This window comes from Salvelinus fontinalis, chromosome 31 (genome assembly GCF_029448725.1).
Source record: "Salvelinus fontinalis isolate EN_2023a chromosome 31, ASM2944872v1, whole genome shotgun sequence".
NCBI classification, from domain to species: Eukaryota; Metazoa; Chordata; class Actinopteri; order Salmoniformes; family Salmonidae; genus Salvelinus; species Salvelinus fontinalis.
In genome coordinates, this window is record NC_074695.1 from 43,690,584 (window position 1) to 43,710,880 (window position 20,297).

Below are 20,297 nucleotides of genomic sequence, written 5' to 3' on the forward strand. Positions count from 1 at the left end.
CACAAATATTTTGTAATCTGAGTGAACCATCCCTGGACTACTAACTCACCATCTTCTAATTTCTCACAGGTAACACTGTAGATTTTAAATAAACAACCATTCAAAAGATGAATATTGCATCAAAGCCTTTTCACATAAAATGTGCCTGTTTTTTATGGGATAAATAAAATTACAATTGAGGGTGATGGCTGAGCAGTAAGCAATAAAATCAAAATCAAGGTCCTCATGATTGAAAATGATATAACTTTAGTCATCTGTAGTTGCAAAATAAATATCACGTGAAAGAGTCTGCCCTATAATAAACTCTTGAGAGACCCAAATCCATCCGCCTACTGAAGATGAGTCTTGGTTAAATATGAGGACAAGCTACAGTATGTACCGTTAGGTGCGCTTGGCACCCGGAGCTCTGGATTGCAGAGTCCCATGGCAGGACCAATGATGTGTATGAACCCTGCATGACTACCAGAGGGCGCTGTTTTTAAGCCACACCACAGCCATCTTGGTAGTCCTCCGTTGTAAAAAAAAATATTTTGGAAGCTATAGAAATGCATTTTTTTTTAAATCTACATTCTTTTTTGACTAGTTTATTATATTACATACACCTTAATGCATACATTTAAATTATATTATGTGAGCTAAACACACACACACATATATATATATATATATATATATATATATATATATATATATATATATATATATATATATATATATATATAAAAACATTTTCCTTAAACAATTTTTGTTGTTGTTAAAGGTACAAATGTTACTGTCCTCTGTTTATACTCCAATACACAGCATTAGCAATCCAGATGATTGTGGTCTACAGGAAAACGAGGACCGAGCACGCCCCATTCTCATCGACAGAGCTGAGCTGTAGTGGAGCAGGTTGAGAGCTTTAAGTTCCTTGGTGTCCATCACCAACAAACTAGAATGGTCCAAACACACCAAGACAGTCGTAAAGAGGGCACGACAAGCCTATTCCCCATCAGGAAACTAAAAGGATTTGGCATGGGTCCTCAGATCCTCAAAAGGTTCTACAGCTGCAACATCGAGAGAATCCTGACCCGGTTTCATCACTGCCTGGTACGGCAACTGCTCGGCCTCCGACCGCAAGGCACTACAGAGGGTTGTGCGTACGGCCCAGTACATCCCTGGGGCTAAGCTGCCTGCCATCCAGGACCTCTACACGAGGCGGTGTCAGAGGAAGGCCCTAAACATTGTCAAAAACCCCAGCCACCCCTGTCATAGACTGTTCTCTCTACTACCGCATGGCAAGCGGCACCGGAGCACCAAGTCTAGGACAAAAAGGCTTCTCAACAGTTTTTACCCCCAAGCCATAAGACTCCTGAACAGGTATTAAAATGGCTACCCCCCCCCCCCCCCCCCCCCCTCTTTTTAGCTACTGCTACTCTCTGTTTATCATATTAGCATAGTCACTTTAACCATGCCTACATGTACATACTACCTCAATCAGCCCGACTAACCGGTGCCTGTATATAGCCTCGCTACTGTTATTTTTCACTGTCTTTTTTACTATTGTTTTTATTTCTTTACTTATCTATTGTTCACCTAATACCTTTTATTTTATTTAAAAAAATGCACTGCTGGTTAGTGCCTGTAAGTAAGCATTTCACTGTAAGGTGAAACACCTGTTGTATTCGTCGCACGTGTCAAATAAGCTTTAATTTGAGATGTTATATATGTTGTTGGGTAGGACAGACCATTGTGGGACCGTTACCACTTTGCTGTTCCCGGCGCGCATTGCATGCCAAATCAAGCATCCCGTGGCAAGCAGACCGTAAACTCCGCCCTCTTGTCTCTGCAGAGTGTGACAGTGTTGAAAGATATAGGTCGATGCGATCAAGCATAACGGTAAGTAAACACGTTTTTTTCACCCGTTATTTCCATGTTTAACCACATAAAGTGGGCGAAGTTTAATGACACTTTGTGTTAACCACAGTTCGCAAACTTCTTCGCCGTTTTGTGAATTGCTGTGACCCCACTCCAAAGTTTTATCGTCTTATTGCCTGCATCTTTTAAAAAATCATAACAGGCACATATGTGTTTTTACTGACACGTACAAAAAAAGTCATTGCAAAGAAATATAGTTGATGCAAACATTTCTCTCTTTTTTTTGAGAGATTAAAGTTATTTGCTATGTTGAAACTGAAACTCGAGAAGGAAGGCGTTAATTCCACCTATCTATAGCCCCTCCCAGTATAGTGCGTAAAGTCCATACATTATTCAACGAGACTAGCAATATGATACAAGTAGGGTACTGTATCAAGTTTTAATTTGGTCATCTTGTTCCTAGAATCTCAAACTTCTGCGCATCATGTGACAGGCAGTGCATGGACTTTGAGTTGTGCTGTTTTTACAATATTTGTTCCACTAATCTTCTGTTTTCCAAGCATTTACATAATATCCTTGACCTCGGAAGTGATTTGCTTGAAATCATCTGTTATTTTTTTCTAAACACAAAAACATGTAATTTATTTTTGCTGTATTTTATTGTGCAGGTGTGCCATCAGAGACATCAGGATGCTCTCTGCAGCTGCTTCAGGCAAAGTTGGGTTCAATATGGGGATGGGAGTGGGCAGGGGTGTGTCAGCCTGGTTAAGAGGGTCCCCCAATGCCCTGAACAGAAGGAGGGACTGGGACCCCTCTCCCAGGTACAGCACCACAGCAGCCAAACCCAGCACCACGTCCTTCAACTATGTCATCGTGGGCGCTGGCTCGGCGGGCTGCGTCCTGGCCAACCGTCTCACGGAGGATCCCCAGGAGTCGGTGCTCCTGCTGGAGGCCGGCCCTAAAGACAGGACCCTGGGCAACGTCCGTCTCTCCTGGAAGATCCACATGCCGGCCGCCCTCACCTACAACCTGTGTGACGACAAGGTCAACTGGTTCTACCACACGCTGCCCCAGGAGCACGTGAACAACCGGGTGATGTACTGGCCCCGCGGCAGGGTGTGGGGTGGCTCCTCCTCTCTCAACGCCATGGTGTACATCCGGGGCCACGGTGAGGACTACAACCGCTGGCAGAGGGAAGGGGCGGAGGGCTGGGACTACGACCACTGCCTGCCATACTTCCGCAAGGCCCAGTGCCACGAGCTGGGAGGCGACCGGTACCGGGGAGGCAGCGGGCCCCTGCATGTGTCCCGGGGGAAGACGAACCACCCTCTACACCGGGCCTTCATAGAGGCTGGCCAGCAGGCTGGGTACCCCTTCACTAACGACATGAACGGCTTTCAGCAGGAGGGCTTGGGCTGGATGGACATGACCATCTATGAAGGTAGGGGATGAATTAAAGATATGCGCACATAAACTGAGTGTACAAAACATGAGGAACACCTGCTCTTTCCATGACAGACTGACCCGGTGAATTGAGGGGAACGCTATGATCCCGTATTGAAGTGGCTTTAACAAGTGACATCAATCAGTGTAGGTGAATTGGTGGGGAGACCGGTTAAAGAATGATTATTAAGCCTTGAGACAATTGAGACATGGATTGTGTGCGTGTGCCATTCAGAGGGTGAATGGGCAAGACAACATATTTAAGGGCCTTTGAACGGGGTATGGTAGTATGTGCCAGACGCACCAGTTTGTGTCAAGAACTGCACCGCTGCTCGGTTTCACGCGCAACAGTTTCCTGTGTGTATCAAGAATAGTCCACCACCTAAAGGACATCCAGCCAACTTGACACAGCTGTGGGAAGCATTGTAGTAAACATGGGCCAGCATCCCTGTGGAATGCTTTTGACACCTTGTAGAGTCCATGCCCCGACGAATTGAGGCCGTTCTGACGGCATAAGGGCGTACAACTCAATATTAGGAAGTTGTTCCTAATGTTTGTACACTCAGTGTATGCACACGCCTCTATCTGTACAAGTAAAAGAAGTAGGGAATTGCATTATAATCAGACTTATCTCTTCATAATCTTCTTCTCATCCCCCTCTTTCTGCTACCCCCCCCCCCTGTCCCCAAGGTAAGAGGTGGAGCACAGCCAGTGCGTACCTGCGGCCGGTCCTTAACCGAGCCAACCTGAGGACAGAGGTGCAATGTCTGACCACCAGGATCCTGTTTGATGGGAGGAGAGCTGTGGGCGTGGAGTACACTCAGAACGGGGAGAAGAAGCAGGTAGGTCTTTGGGGAATTCAACAGCCTATATCCCCTCACATATCTCTCTATTCATCTCTTCTCTCTGTCAGGTTTTTGCTGAAAAGGAGGTCATTCTCAGTGGTGGGGCCATCAACTCCCCACAGCTTCTCATGCTGTCCGGGGTGGGCAACGCTGATGACCTGAAACAGCTAGACATCCCTGTGGTCCAGCATCTACCAGGTGACCTAATGACCCCACCTGACCCCCATTGTCTTCAAATCAAATAACATTTTGTCACATGCGCCAAGTACAACAGGTGTAGACTTGACCGTGAAATGCTTACTTACGAGCCCTTAACCAACAACGAAGAGTTAAAATGTAAGAAGTTGTGCAAATAATAATAGTAACACAATAACAAAGCTATACAAGGAGTAACGATACTGAGTCTGTGTACAAGTTGAGGTAATTTGTACAGTGCATTCGGAAAGTATTCAGACCCCTTGACTTTTTCCACATTTTGTTACGTTATAGCCTTATTCTAAAATAGATTTTTTTTAAATGACAGCATCAAGTCTTCTTGGGTATGACACTGCAAGCTTGGCACACCTTTATTTGGGGAGTTTCTCCCATTCTCTGCAGATCCTTTCAAGCTCTGTCAGGTTGGATGGGGAGCGTCGCTTCACAGCTATTTTCAGGTCTCTCCAGAGATGTTCGATCGGGTTCAAGTCCAGGATCTGGCTGGACCACTCAAGGACATTCAGAGGCTTGTCCCGAAGCCTCTCCTGCTTTGTCTTAGCTGAGTGCTTAGGGTCATTGTCCTGTTGGAAGGTGAATCTTTGCACCAGTCTGAGGTCCTGAGCACTCTGGAGCAGGTTTTCATCATGGATCTCTCTGTACTTTGCTCCATTCATCTTGCCCTCGATCCTGACTAGTCTCCCAGTCTCTACTGCTGAAAAACATCCCCATAGCATGATGCTGCCACCACCATGCTTCACCGTAGGGATGATTCCAGGTTTCCTCCAGACGTTGACGCTTGGCATTCAATTTACCACAGGTGGACTCCAAGTTGTAGAAACATCTCAGGGATGATCAATGGAAACAGGATGCACCTGAGCTCAATTCGACTCTCATAGCAAAGGGTCTGAATACTTATGTAAATAAGGTATTTCTGTTATTTATTTTTAATACATTTGCAAAAAAAATGATAACCTGTTTTCACTTTGTCATAATGGGGTATTGTGTGTAGATTGAGGAAAAATGAATATTTAATCCATTTTAGAATAAGGTTGTAACATAACAAAATGTGGAAAAGGGGAGAGGGTCTGGAATACTTTCCAAATGCACTATAGGTAGGGGTAAAAGGGACTAGGCAGTCAGGATAGATAATAAACACAGTAGCAAGCAGTGGTATGTGTGTGTGTGTTTCCAGTAGCTGTTGAAAAAGCAGCAGCTATTCTTTCTGGGGTCCACACAACATAGAACATGAGAAAATACAGAACACTAATGGACAAGAACAGAAACAAATTTAAACTTAATACACTACGACTAAAGAACAATACGATGTGATCGCCATCACACTGCACACTGCCCTATCCCATCTGGACAAGAGGAATACCTATGTAAGAATGCTGTTCATTGATTACAGCTCAGCATTCAACACCATAGTACCTTCCAATCTCATCATCAAGCTGGAGGCCCTGGGCCTTAACCCCGTCCTGTGCAATTGGGTCCTGGACTTTCTGACGTGCCGCCCCCAGGTGGTGAAGGTAAGAAACAACAACATTCCACCTCGCTGACCCTCAACACTGGGGGCCCACAAGGGTGCGTGCTCAGCCCCTTCCTGTACTCCCTGTTCACCCACGACTGCATGGCCACGCACGCCTCCAACTCAGTCATCAAGTTTGCAGATGACACAACAGTAGTGGGCTTGATTACCAACAACGACGAGACAGCCTATAGGGAGGAGGTGAGGGCACTCGGAGTGTGGTGTCAGGAAAACAACCTCTCACTCAACGTCAACAAAACAAAGGAGATGATTGTGGACTTCAGGAAACAGTGGAGGGAGCACCCCCTAGAAAATGGAAAGTTAAGTTCTTCGGCGTGCACATCAACGACAAACTGAAATGGTCCACACATACAGACACTGTGGTGAAGGCGCAACAGGGCCTCTTCAACCACAGGAGGCTGAAGAAATTTGGTTTGTCACCGAAAACCCTGACAAACTTTTACAGATGCACAATCGAGAGCATCCTGTCGGGCTGTATCACCGCCTGATACGGCAACTGCTCCGCCCTCAACTACAAGGCTCTCCAGAGGGTGGTGCGGTCTGCATAACGCATCACCGGGGGCAAACCACATGCCTTCCATGACACCTACAGCACCCGATGTCACAGGAAGGTCAAAAAGATCATCAAGGACATCAACCCCCCGAGCCACTGCCGTTTCACACCGTTATCATCCAGAAGGCGAGGTCAGTACAGGTGCATCATAGCTGGGACCGAGAGACAGAAGCTGTTCTTCAATCTCAAGGCCATCAGACTGCTAAACAGCCATCACTAACTCAGAGGCTGCTGCCTACGTGGAGACCCAATCACTTGAACAAATGAATCACTAGTCACTTTAAATACCACTAATGTTTCCATATCTTACATTACTCATATCATATGTATATACTGTATTTTATACCATCTATTGCACCTTGCCTATACCGCTCGGCCATCGCTCATTCATATATGTACATATTCTCATTCACCCCTTTTAGATATGTGTGTATTAGGTAGTTGTTGGGGAATTGTTAGATTACTTGTTAGATGTTACTGCGCTGTCGGAACCAGAAGCACAAGCATTTCGCTACACTCGCATTGACATTGCTAACTGTGTGTACGGGACAAATGAGATTTGATTTGATGACTAAAGTCTGTTAGGTTTCATAGTAAGACATTCTCATTGAGGCAAGTTTCCAAAAGTCAGTTAGTTATATACAAATAATGAGCCAGTGAAATACATTAAAGCAGCTGTAGCAAAGCTCAAGGACATTCACTAATGATTACATATACAGGGTGTGTGTGTGTTCAAGTTGTGGAGAGTAGTACTGTTTTATTTTTTTATCCTTACATAATTTTGACGTGTGTGTGTGTTCCTATCTGTAGGAGTGGGCAGTAATCTTCAGGACCACCTGGAGCTGTATGTTCAGCAGCAGTGCACTCAGCCCATCACCCTGTACAAGGCCCAGAAGCCTTTCCACATGGTCAAGATTGGCCTGGAGTGGCTCCTCCAATATACAGGTATAACAAACAAGTACAGCAAAGCTACACAAGTCAAGCAGGTACAAGGTCAAACAAGTACACATGGTAAACACACCACCGACGGTTCTGATGGCTCGTTTTTATTTTGTGAGAATGTAATTTCACTGGAATTGCGTCTAGCATCCAAATTGTTTAACCATGGCACATGCCTCCCAGGATACGGGGCCACAGCCCACCTGGAGAGCGGGGGCTTCATCCGGAGTAGAGGAGGCGTGGCCCACCCCGACATCCAGTTCCACTTCCTGCCCTCGCAGGTCATCGACCACGGCCGTGTCGCCTCCAAGATAGAAGCTTACCAGGTAAGCTATGTGTGTTTTGGGCATGTCTGTGGACATGTGTGTGTCCTTACACCCAATAAATCTCTCCATGCTGAACACCCTCTTATGTCCATGCTCTGATTCATCCAAGGCTCCGCATGTTGTGAAATGCGTTTCCCACTCATACCCGCACACACGTAGTGCATTCCCAGAGATGCATTCACACTTGTGGTATCAGTTGAAGTGTGCGAGATTTTTAGAACTTTATCACCAGGACTTGCATTTTATTGAACCTTTTCTATGTGCCTTTTTACCTAATTCAATCCATTGTTTTGAATGGGGGCCACAACGGCACACATGTAGTTTGAATAACCCAATTCCTCAGAATCTGTAGCCATTCCTATTGCAATTTATATGGAAATGTTGGAAGTACTTTATCAACCGCTGCCTTCGGTCAGAACGGACAATGTTATTGTCACATTGATGTTTCTAGAGACATTTTCTGAAGCTGTACCACTGCGCCTAGATGAGACATAATGATACTACAATAATTGACCATCTACTATAGTTTGTACAAGTTCACACTCGCATGTACTTAGGATTTCCCCATGAAGTAGCAATGAACCTTAACCTGTTAGCAGATCAGCTTGTGCTTTAAGCAAACTCATTATGTTTGTCGTCATGCTAAACCTGTCACGTCTCTGAAATATGAACTAATGTTGATACTGGAAACCGATTGGCCCGTTTTGATGTGACAGGTTCACGTGGGACCAATGAGAAGTACTAGTATTGGATGGTTAAAGCTGAAGAGCGCCAGCCCTCTAGATCACCCAATCATCCAGCCCAACTACCTCTCAACAGGTAAGTTCTGCCTTGCATATTGTCACCAGACCATGCCTAACAAAATTCTCTGAATGGATTATTTCCCAGACCCAGATGAAGCCTATTCCCAAACTGAAAATCATGCTCAATGAAGAATCTCCATTGAAAATGCCTTTTTAGTCCAGGTGTAGTCTTAATCTGGTTCTGGGAAACAGGCCCTGTGTGGTTGATGACTTGTGTGTCTCCCCTCTCTGCCTCAGACACAGATGTATGGGAGTTCAGGGAGTGTGTCAAGCTTTCTCGGGAGATCTTCGCCCAGAAGGCCTTCGACCCATTCCGGGGGACCGAGGTACAGCCAGGCCCTGAGTGTCAGTCAGACGCCGAGATTGATGCGTTTGTGCGTCACAAGGCAGACAGCGCCTACCATCCGTCCTGCACGTGTAAGATGGGTTCTCCATCTGACCCAATGGCGGTGGTGGACCCAGAGACGCGCGTGCTGGGCCTCGAGGGCCTCCGTGTGGTCGACGCCTCCATCATGCCCAGCGTCGTCAGCGGCAACCTCAACGCCCCCACCATTATGATCGCGGAGAAGGCTGCTGACATCATCAGAGGGCGACCGGCGCTCAGCGACCCCGGGGTGCCTGTGTACCAGCCTGGATCTCTAGAGACCCAGCGATGAGCTTCACACAGACGTGTGGAACCTGCAGCGTTACCATCTCCTAAGGGCCTGAACAGCCAGAGGTGGATGCTAGGTATTCATGTACACATCCGTCTGTCTTTACCGTCAAAGTTTCTATTTTTTATGATTGATATGTAAAAAAAATATTATAATAAAAAAACGCAGCGTAAAAAGTACAGATAAGCCTTCCATTGTCTAACCCGTCCATTGGTGTAAAATTCTGGCAGAGCTTGTACCTTCAAGGTTCTCAGTGGCAGCTGATTTTTTCCGTTATTTAATACTCAGCATCATGAAGATGTAGTAGACTCCGTTGGAAGTCAATAAAGTGCCAAGGCATGCTAACCAGCAGAAACTACAACCCTAAGAATCACTGTTGATTGCAGTGTTCCCTAATTTCCTGATAATGCTGGTTTTTCTGTCCAACCCCTCTCTTCATTTACAATGAGAGAGAGCTGGGAAGTCCGTTTAACTGCACTATTGACATTTAATATGAATAATAAATAAAGTAAATAATTCAATTTCTTTGTAGTAAACATTAGATAAAGGTATTAGATAAAGGTAGTTACCTGAATTCAGAAACATTAATCAACCTTTGAAAGACTAAATCATTTCCCAGTGAGTTTCTGATGTGATTTGATCAAGTTCTCTGGGTATTATTCTTACATTTATGTTTACAATTATTTATAGATTTATATGAAGGATTTAAGCTTTTGATAGTCGCCTGAGTTGCCATGCCAATCATGAAAGTGTCTTTGAAGTATGTTGTCTTGATTGAAGTGCCTTAAATGAAGTATGATACATCTTATGGTAATCTATTGATTATTCTAAACTGGGTGGTTCGAGCCCTGAAAGCGGATTGACTGACAGCCGTGGTATATCAGACCATATACCATAGGTAGTACAAAACATGTATTTGTACTGCTCTAATTACGTTCATAACCAGTTCATAATAGCAATAAGGCACCTCGGGGGTTTGTGGTTTATGGGCAATATACCACGGCTAAAGGCTGTGTCCAGGCACTCAACGTTGCGTCATGCTTAAAGAACATCCCTTAGCCGTGGTATATTGGCCACATACCACACCCCCTTGTGCTTTATTGCTTAATTTGAGCAGAGCTGCAACAATGTTACAGCAGTATTCTCATACGCTTGCATAGTATTAACCCTTATGTTCATGCTAACCTTAACAATGTGACTTCTCAGTCTTAGGGCTCTACTCAATCAGATCAGCTTTAACCAACATCCACATAGTAGTTGTTTTAGCGGTGTCCGAGGTGGGACAGCGTTAGAGCTGTCGAATCCACAAGTGGCTCCCGGCTTTATACCTAAAACAGACCTTGCCATTGGCCGCACAGTCACATTTAAGAGAAATCCAATGCAGCCTTGTTTACAAGTTCGAACACTGGAATGCGAGATGTAATCTCGGGCCTAGATTAAATCAGATCAACCGTGAACCGGCGATAGCCAACACCCACACAGCGGATGTTTTGGCAGTGTGAGGTGTAACTGCGTTGGAGCTGTCAGATTGATGAGCAGCTGCTTTTGTGATCAGTGTCATGAAGCGGCACCCGTCCCAGTTGCGTTAGAAGTTCAGAACCAGAAAATGTAGGCTATAAAGAAATAATGACGCTCAAAATGAAAATCATTAAACGAAATAAGGATTTCTATCAGCCTAATCCAGGTGTAGATTACATCTCACATTCCAGTGTTCAAACTTGTAAACAAGGCTGCATGGGATTTCTGTTAATGCTACTTCGTGTAACCAATGGCAATGTCTGCTTTAGGTATAAAGGACGCTGGTGGATTCGATATTTCTAACGCAGTTCCACCTTAACATCGTCAAAACAACCACTAGGCGGATGTCGGGTAAAGTGGATCTGATTGAGTGGAGCCCTTGAGCTGATTGAATCTAGGACCTTACATAAACGGTTTGCACACCGATTCTTAGCGCAGACTCAACAGCTGTGATTATGAAAATAATATTCTTTAGAAATCCTTGTAAGATTTGATTATTTTTCTAATTCCTGCCGGCTGAGTACTAGAGCACAGATGCTGTCCTCTGGAGGCATTCAGTGCCTTGGAGTTTATTCAGTTGTGAACATTAGAAAATCACCAGCAGTCCATTGTATTTCCAGGCATATTCAAGACACTAAAGCAAATGTGTTAAAATGTAATGTTTTTTTTTTTTTAAGGTAAAACTAATTTGCTACAAAGTGGAATTAGCTGTAACGTTGAGCAGGTAGAAATCTTCAAGTACAGTGAATCATTTTAACTGTCATTTACACATTCTGTACAGGTTTTAACATTACCATCAACATTTCAATGCATCTTTAAAACAGAAGTAGTCCAAAAAAATAAAGCTGTGAATTGCACAAGTTGTATAACAAACCTTTGCTGTTTCAAGGTTGTCTTTTTTTCAATCATTGGCATACAGTATAAATAAAGATGATTTTAATGGAATATACCGTCACGTATCACTTGGCAGGTCACCGATTCAAAGGTCTCAGTAACGACATACAAGGAAAAGTACAGTCTCACCATCTTAATTACATTTGAAATATACTTGAACCAGTGATAACTTCTAACGCAGTGGGTATTGTTACCACTATGTCAGGAATTTAACCCCATTCGTCAAAACACCCAGAGAGTGGCCGTCACTATTGGCGGCCATCTTAAAATGCCCTCCACCATTCATGTGTTGAACTGAGAGCGTTGTTCTGTGTCGAGAGAAAGCTGCTAGTTATGCTGAGGAAACCCTAGTAGTTGTAAACAATACTCCATTGGCAAGGAATTTACATTTCGTGCCGCCATTTCACAAAGATCCCTGACGTCTAGGTCAACATGAACCCGGGTCACAAGTTTGGGAAAACGCATTTTAATTGTACAGCTTTATTGGCAATAGCTGTGTCTTTTAAAGCATATATTTTCTCTTTTGGTGTTTTTTGAAAGAGCACTTTCGTTGGGAGGACAAACACATTTCCATGATAGTACCAAGTTGTCCTTATGTATGCCCTTCAGAAGCTGCTTTTATCCAAAGCGTCTTAGTCATTGCGTGCATACATTTTACGTATGGGTGATCCTGGGAATTAAACCCACTAACCTGGCGTTACTATTTTTTTTTCTGTTGGCAGTGAGCTAAGCTGGTAAATGGCAAACCCTATTTCTGTAGAAACATACTGTATGTCCACTTCAGGTAAAGTATTCAACATGATTCCCCATAAAGTAGTGAAAAAAAGGCTAAACATAAAATATCATTTCATATTCATTCCAAATAAAACGATACTTATCTATTTCATAGGCATGGGGAATATGTTATACCTGTAACGATCCATAAATAACTACATATAAAGTATCTCTTTCAAATAATCAATTTTTCTTAGAGGGTTTAAAATACATCTACAACTTAATAGATTTTCCTTTCATTAAAATATTATGGCTGCTAAGTCATCCCTGAAGATTGATTGGTTGGGCAGGAGTGAGTGTGATATTGGAGTACACCGTTTTCTCATGTTGGTTGGTCACAGTTTCAAAATGCGGTCTGTAAAATGGCCGCCACTCGCCGTCTATGATTGACTACTCTTAGTATCTTTGTGCAGACGGTAAGGCAAACGGGAGGCAGGGGGGATATGGCTGAGGACTGGAACTTAATTTCACTGATATGTGATTTCTGTATGAAGTCGTTGAGGAGGAAACCCAACATTACTGCATCCCCTTTGGGACAACCCCCTCTTTCACTCTGTTTCATTGGGTGCTGCAAAACAGACGGAGAGGAAGGGGCGGGACTCCTCTGAAGTTGGATCTTTGGCGTGCCACTCCATCCCTCCACTCCTCTCCAGCTGGCAGTGTTTTCATCCAGAAAGAAAGGCACTTTGTTCTCTTGTTTGTTTGTATTGTTGTTGGCTGCATCCAAGAGGCACATCGCTCCCTATATAGTGCACTAGAAGCACACTGTAGGGAATAGGGTGCCATGTCAGACGCAGCCTGTGTCTAGTGTGAGTGACTGCTATAGGGTGCTGATGCATATCATCTCATCAGTCAGATCCTCCTCGTATTTCCCGCGCGTGTCCGGCTCCTCATCGCTGTAGTCCTCGAGATTGCGCTCCCCGAGGCTCGTGGAAGTCACTGTGTCCGTTGCCCCCGCCCCATTACCCATACTGCCGTTCAGCAGGTTGCTGGCGGCACTCTCCATCTCGTCGATGGTCATCTCGCAGGCGTCCGCGATCTCGTGCTTGGTCGCCGACACAAACTTGGGGTCCTTGGCGTATTTCCCCAGTCCTTCTGAAATCAACACCTGAAACAGAGGGAAAAATGTATCATTCAATCAATAAAAGTGTGTGTGTGTGTGTGTGTGTCAAGGGTACTCACAGCCTCCACTAGGCTGTTAGCACTTCCTCTGTTCTGGTGGTACTGCCTGCGGTATTCTGGTGGGATCTGGAGCTGTGAGGGGGAGTAGGTACGGTTTAGGGGTGCTTCTGGGGCGTCAGTATACCAGGTGCTCCTTCTCACAGAGCCAGGGGTGCTGCTCACACTGCTCAGCCCACGCCAGTCCACCTGGATAAATACAGACACATGAATCCACACATGTACAGTATCTCTCAATACACTCAGCCATTGCTTAACACACACCAACACACGCGCACACACACACACACCTGGATGAGGGGTGTGTAGTAATGGGAGTGGTCCCTGCAGCTGGGGGAGACGGGGGGCGTGGCCCAGGAGCGTAGAGAGCGTGATGGAGAGAGACGCTGGACTCTGCTGGAGTCCAGGCCAGCCACCGCCATCACCTTGACAACAGATTAATGAAGGGGTTAAAGGGGGTCAAACCATACCTTTATTCTATTGCCTAAATGAAGACTGGTACATATTGTATGTGTAGTGAGTCCTGCCTTGCATATTTCGGTGCATATACCGGTAAGCATCAGTTTGGTTGTGTGTGTCTGGTTCAGTGGTACCTACCTGCTGCTGCAGCAGATGCAGGGGTAGAGCTGTTCGAAGGGGAATGGAAGGGGTCAAGGGGATGTCATCGTCTTGGCTGCTTTGTTTCCGCAGACAATGAAAGTTGAATGAGGGTCGGTGGAGGGCTAGAGGTTCAAACACAAGAGAGACCCTTTTTTGTTACAGCTATGGGTCGTAATTACAAGTGTTACATCATCCTCTTTATCAGCCAATCAGTGACCAAGGAACCTCACCCTGGGGTGTAGAGGGGAGCAACCTTTGCTTCGGCGACCACCCACCATCCTGGTAAACGGATTGCTGGTGGTCATCATAGACACTGTCCGGTTGATGGTAATCCCTGGACGCCTCTGTGTCAAAGTTAGTTTGATGGTCTCGATACTCCTTACGGGACATCCTGAACAACAACATCATCAATAAACAACCACCTTTGTCAACAGCAGGAATAGTAGAGTGCATAGTGGTTTCCATGGTGATACCTGTCTTTGTGCAACATGATATTATCCTCCTGGTACTCCTCCCCGCTGAAGTATTCTCCAGAGCCCCTGTCATCATCACTGTCTGCCCTTCCTGGCTCCTCTCTACGAACGGTAGGGTAACGAACACCCCCTGATTCTGACCTGAGGTCAAAAGGTCAAAGGTTCAACCAGAAGTTGAGGTGCGATTGAGGAAAAAGTGACGTAACTGTACATACAGATCACAGACTAAAGCCCTGTATTTGAACGAAGATACAGATGAATTCGTCAAATGGTTTACAACCGTAATCAATAGTATATCATTCATGTTTTGGGAGGGGTGTTGCTCACAGCTCATTATAAACCAATGAAATATTGGGGTCGTTAACTTCTTATGGCTGGGGGCAGTATTGAGTAGCTTGGATGAATAAGGTGCCCAGAGTAAACTGCCTGCTACTCAGGCCCAGGAGCTAAGATATGCATATTATTAGTAGATTTGGATAGAAAACACTCTGAAGTTTCTAAAACTGTTTGAATGATGTCTGTGAGTATAACAGAACTCATATGGCAGGCAAAAACCTGAGAAAAAAATCCAACTAGGAAGTGGGAAATCTGAGGTTTCTAGGTTTGCCTATCCAATATACAGTGTCTATAGGGTCATATTGTACTTCCTAAGGCTTCCACTAGATGTCAACAGTCTTTAGAACCTTGTTTCAGGCTTCTACTGTGAAGGATGAGGAAATGAGAGCTGTTTCAACCAGGTGTCTGGCAGAGTGCCATGAGCTCACTCAGGCGCGCTCCCGTGAGAGGTAGTTGCGTTCCTTTTCGTTTCTAAAGACAAAGGAATTCTCCGGTTGAAACATTATTGAAGATTTATGTTAAAAAGATCCTAAAGATTGATTCTATACATCGTTTGACATGTTTCTACGAACTGTAATGGAATTTTTTGACTTTTCATCTGGCCTGCGCGTCATCAATTTGGATTTTTGAACTAAACGCGCAAACAAAAAGGAGGTATTTGGACATAAATTATGGACTTTATCGAACAAAACAAACATTTATTGTGGAACTGGGATTCCTGGGAGTGCATTCTGATGAAGATCATCAAAGGTAAGTGAATATTTATAATGCTATTTCTGACTTCTGTTGATTCCACAACATGGCAGGTACCTGTATGGCTTGGTTTTGTGTCTGAGCGCCGTACTCAGATTATTGCATGGTGTGCTTTTTCCGTAAAGTTTTTTTGAAATCTGACACAGCGGTTGCATTAAGGAGAAGTTTACCTAAAGTTCCATGTCTAACACTTGTATATTTTATCAATGTTTATTATGAGTATTTCTATAAATTGATGAGGCTCTCTGCAAAATCACCGGATGTTTTGGAGGCAAAACATTACTTAACATAACGCGCCAATGTAAACTAAGATTTTTGGATATAAATATGAACTTTATCGAACAAAACATACATGTATTGTGTAACATGAAGTCCTATGAGTGTCATCTGATGAAGATCATCAAAGGTTAGTGATTCATTTTATCTCTATTTCTGCTTTTTGTGACTCCTCTCTTTGGTTGGAAACATGGCTGTGTTTTTCTGTGACTAGGTACTGACCTAACATAAACAGATGGTGTGCTTTCGTCGTAAAGCCTTTTTGAAATCGGACACTGTGGTGGGATTAACAACTAGTTTATCTTTAAAATGGTGTAAAATACTTGTATGTTTGAGGAATTTTAATTATGAGATTTCTGTTGTTTGAATTTGGCGCCCTGCACTTTCACTGGCTGTTGTCAAGTCGATCCCATTAACGGGATCTCAGCCGTAAGAAGTTTTAAGGGGTGATACAGTAGTTTCATACACATACCTAATGTAGGTCTCATAGTAGCGCCTCCTGTCCAAGCAAGTGGTGGGGAAGGGAATTTTCATTTGGGACAAGGGAGGTGAATGACAAAGACAAGACACAATCCGTAATGTGAGACAAACAGAAATAATAATCCGAGACATATGAAACAATAAACATGACCACCAAAAAAGGGCGAAACATCATAGAAATAACACCACAGGTAACATACTATCTATGTATCATACGTGTGTAGAGTAGATTTGGTGATGATTCAACCTGCAGTAAGAGATGGTCAGATGATATAAAGTATTGTGATGAATAAGAAAGGTAGGTGGATGGATACAGGGGAAACTGGGAGCGGTGAGGCCAGGTGGTCATGAATGAATGGGTCTGGAGTGTGTGTGTGTGTGTGTGTGTGTGTGTGTGTGTGTGTGTGTGTGTGTGTGTGTGTGTGTGTGTGTGTGTGTGTGTGTGTGTGTGTGTGTGTGTGTGTGTGTGTGTGTGTGTGTGTGTGTGTTGCTGATAAATACACACAATTCCCGGATTTTGACATGAACCCCTCTTTGGCTCTATTCAATCCGTATCGCTGAAGTTCCTCGTTGCAGCGTGATTGAAACTGAAAGGCAATGTTCCCGCGTTAGCATTCACGGTGAACGCTGCATATGTCGGCTTAATCTGATATTTATTTTACATTTCTATTGCGCAATCGGTAACGCTTCAGCTAGATAGATTGAATAGAGACCCCAGTGGTGCAAGAATTAACGGTACTGAAAAGATCCATTCTATGGGTGTCAGTGAAATGGAGTAAAAAGTACATTATTTTCTTTAGGAATGTAGTGAAGTAAAAGTAAAAGTTGTCATAAATATTAAAGTAAAGTACAGATACCCCCCAAAACTACTTAAGTAAAAATACTTTAAAGGACTACTTAAGTACTTTACAACACTGGCGCTCCACAGCTCCTAGGCATTACGCAAGCAGGTAACCAGTGTGCTCATCACACATGAAATCACAACTAAAATAATCAACTAGTTCATTACCAGCATTCAATGACTACTGCATTAAAGATGGAGAGAACCATAATATTTTTGGGGGGGCTCATCCCAAGTGGTGCAGCGGTCTAAGGCACTGCATCTCAGTGCTAGAGGAGTCACTACAGACCCTGGTTCAATCCCAGGCTGTACCCCAACTGGGCCGTGATTGGGAGTCGCAAAGGGCGGCGCACAATAGGCCCAGTGTCGGCCGGGGTAGGCCATCATTTATATAATGATGTCAGTTAAGAATTTGTTCTTAACTGACTTGCCTAGATAAATAAGAGACCTCAAAAGACCTCTTTTACCAGAGAGACCGAGCCAAGAAAGAAGAATCTTAAGTTACCTTGCAGATTGGACCGTGGTGTGGGTGTCGAAGTCAACAATCTTGCGGTGCGAGCTGGAAGAGGGTGCCCCATTAGCGGACGGGTGGTCACGGTGAAGACAGCGGCGCTGCCCCCCGTTGTTCAGGGAGGGCACAGGGTGCACGTTGGCATTGTTAAGGTTGGCGTTTGAGGATATGGGGGATTTGGGGTAGTAGTAGTTGTACCAGTGGGGTTCGCCTGCCCTCTCCTCAGAGCCGACCTGGGAGGGCTCCCCGGAGGCGTGGCAGGAAGGCGGAGGGACCTGGAGGGGCCGCTGAGTGACCTTTGTCTGGTGGGCGGAACCCCGGTGGTTCCCGTTAACGTGATTGGTGTGGTTGGAGAAGATCACGCCGTTCCTCTGTAGAGACAACACTGTCAGAACCGACCGTACAAATGACCATAATAAACAGTGACTAAACTTAACCAATGGTTTTGGATCTGTCCTGGTGGCGGGGCACTTTGTCATTGAGGTCTTAATTCCAATCTTCACTAAATGATGTTCAACAGATAATGAAGGTATAAAATTAACCGTGCATTTCGTGTTTGTGCTAAACATGCTATGAAAGAGGACTGCCTTTGTAACAGTATAACTTTACGTCGTCCCCTCGCCCCGACCCGGGCGCGAACCAGGGACCCTCTGCACACATCAACAACTGACACCCACGAAGCGTCGTTACCCATCGCTCCACAAAAGCCGCGGCCCTTGCAGGGCAAGGGGAAACCCTACTTAAGTCTCAGAGCAAGTGACGTAACTGATTGAAATGCTACTAGCGCGCACCCGCTAACTAGCTAGCCATTTCACATCCGTTACACTCACCCCCCTTTCGACCTCCTCCTTTTCCGCAGCAACCAGTGATCCGGGTCAACAGCATCAATGTAACAGTTTAACTTACGTCGTCCCCTCGCCCCTACACCTTTAAAAACCACTGTGTTGAACAACTCTGTCATCTGCATGCTCTGGGTTCACAGGCAATATGAGTGTTATTGTATCAAATGGAGGGAGCCGGAAGCGAACCCGGGTCACGAGTCATGTTTGGTTAAGGTTAGGGTCAGGGAATGGGTTAGCTAACATGCTAAGTAGCTAAAAAGTAGTAAGTACTGCAGTGGCAGGGTGGCTAATTAGCTAAAATGCTAAAGTTGTCCATGATGAGATTCGAACATGCAACCTTTGGGTTGCTAGAAGTTTAAAGATAACGTAACTATCCTTGACATTTAGTTATGAGTCAATTAACCTGATGACAGCTGCCATGGGTGGGTTTAAGCTTACGTAACCTAGCTCTCTCAGCAAACTTCCCCTACTGCTAACAAGCACACTATGAACATGCAGTCCCTAACAGGCAAGCAAGCTCTTCCCAAACGGTGGGCCAATAAAGGACCTGTTTTAATAGGCACTTGATTTAGCGCACCCAGCAACAACAGAGTTCGAGACCATTCCATTGGCTGTAAAAAGCGAACCCTGCCCACTGAACGTGTCGGATGAGCTAAATCAACCTCGCTTATTGAATGAACTGGGACAGTGATTCAGTGGCGGTTCTAGACCATTTCAACTGGGGGGGCCACGCTGGGGCCAGTTGTACTGTTAGAGGGGCCGGTTACATTAGACGTTATTGTTGTCATATCGTTTTCTTCACATTAGCAGGCAAAAGACCATATTCCGCGTTGCCACTGTCTAATAACGGATGTAAAAAAAGAAAGATAGCAAAAATTTGTTATGTAAAACTTATTTCATACTCTACATTTAGGGGGGCCACAAGGGGGTCCAACATTGTTGTCACAGGGCCCCCCCCCCCCAGAACCGCAAGTGTAGTGATTTACCCTATAAATCTCGTCGCCGTCTTCTGCGTTAATGTCTACAAGGCCCTCGTCTTGCAGGTCACATGATATGACTCGGCGGATTTCAGGCCCAATATCATGCAGTGTGCGGAGACCGGCCTGCAATGACGACAAGAGAGCAGCTGAGCGCCGGCAGGAACACAAACACAGAGATACACACATGTGAACTGTACACACAAAGACCCTCAGACCAGACATACCGAGGCGCTTTGTAAAGCTATAGATAATGCGGGGTGTGTGCACAGCACTGTTCTCTTTATCTCTCATAAGTAAAGGGATAGTCTGCAGCTATAAGCATGGCCAGAGGTGAAATAGCAAAGTGCAGGCCAGAGAAGCGGCATTGTTTGTTCAGGTGCAGTGGCCTGCTGCTTTGTCGATGTCCTGTGGTGATTGGGCAAAGCACTACTCAGTGTGATTTATCGCTAACTAGCAGTTACATATTGTTTACCCTTATCAATGTGTTATTATCTTACTAAAATAGCACCCATATTTGGGTTTGTAAGTCATGTCATCAGTTGTTGTTTCAAAGGTCATTATCTTTTGAGTTGTACAGATACAGTTGAAATCGCAAGTTTACATACACTTAGGTTGGAGTCATTAAAACTAGTTTTTCAACCACTCCACAAATTTCTTGTTAAGAAACTATTGTTTTG

At 44.7% G+C, this 20,297-nt stretch overlaps 2 protein-coding genes across 12 annotated transcripts in view; one reads left to right on the top strand and one right to left on the bottom strand.

Moving 5' to 3' along the window:
• The first annotated feature begins 880 nt into the window (after nt 1-880).
• On the top strand, nt 881-11,554 carry chdh (choline dehydrogenase). Of its 3 annotated transcripts, none has more exons than XM_055892821.1 (9): nt 881-1,089; nt 1,721-1,878; nt 2,526-3,298; nt 3,991-4,142; nt 4,214-4,343; nt 7,253-7,387; nt 7,565-7,707; nt 8,424-8,526; nt 8,748-11,554. In XM_055892821.1, exons 3-9 carry the CDS (start codon nt 2,548-2,550, stop codon nt 9,164-9,166), a joined length of 1,833 nt encoding a protein of 610 aa, XP_055748796.1. In that variant the 5' UTR covers nt 881-1,089; nt 1,721-1,878; nt 2,526-2,547; the 3' UTR covers nt 9,167-11,554. The 3 variants fall into 3 exon arrangements, with proteins under 3 accessions (XP_055748796.1, XP_055748797.1, XP_055748798.1); XM_055892822.1 differs by having other exon boundaries at nt 1,832-1,878; XM_055892823.1 differs by lacking the exon at nt 1,721-1,878.
• Nucleotides 11,555-11,602: 48 nt separating this feature from the next.
• LOC129830323 (voltage-dependent L-type calcium channel subunit alpha-1D-like) overlaps nt 11,603-20,297 on the bottom strand; it is a 91,517-nt gene continuing 82,822 nt past the window's right edge. For 7 of the 9 annotated variants that reach the window (XM_055892811.1, XM_055892813.1, XM_055892812.1 and 4 more), the window contains 9 exons: nt 19,627-19,743; nt 17,793-18,169; nt 16,439-16,465; nt 14,602-14,742; nt 14,359-14,519; nt 14,126-14,250; nt 13,819-13,953; nt 13,532-13,717; nt 11,603-13,457 (listed from right to left, as the gene is read on the bottom strand). In XM_055892811.1, coding sequence (XP_055748786.1) covers nt 13,170-13,457; nt 13,532-13,717; nt 13,819-13,953; nt 14,126-14,250; nt 14,359-14,519; nt 14,602-14,742; nt 16,439-16,465; nt 17,793-18,169; nt 19,627-19,743 — 1,557 coding nt within the window. In that variant the 3' untranslated portion in view covers nt 11,603-13,169. The remainder of the gene's footprint in view (nt 13,458-13,531; nt 13,718-13,818; nt 13,954-14,125; nt 14,251-14,358; nt 14,520-14,601; nt 14,743-16,438; nt 16,466-17,792; nt 18,170-19,626; nt 19,744-20,297) is intronic. The other 2 variants (XM_055892816.1, XM_055892819.1) reach the window with 1 other exon arrangement.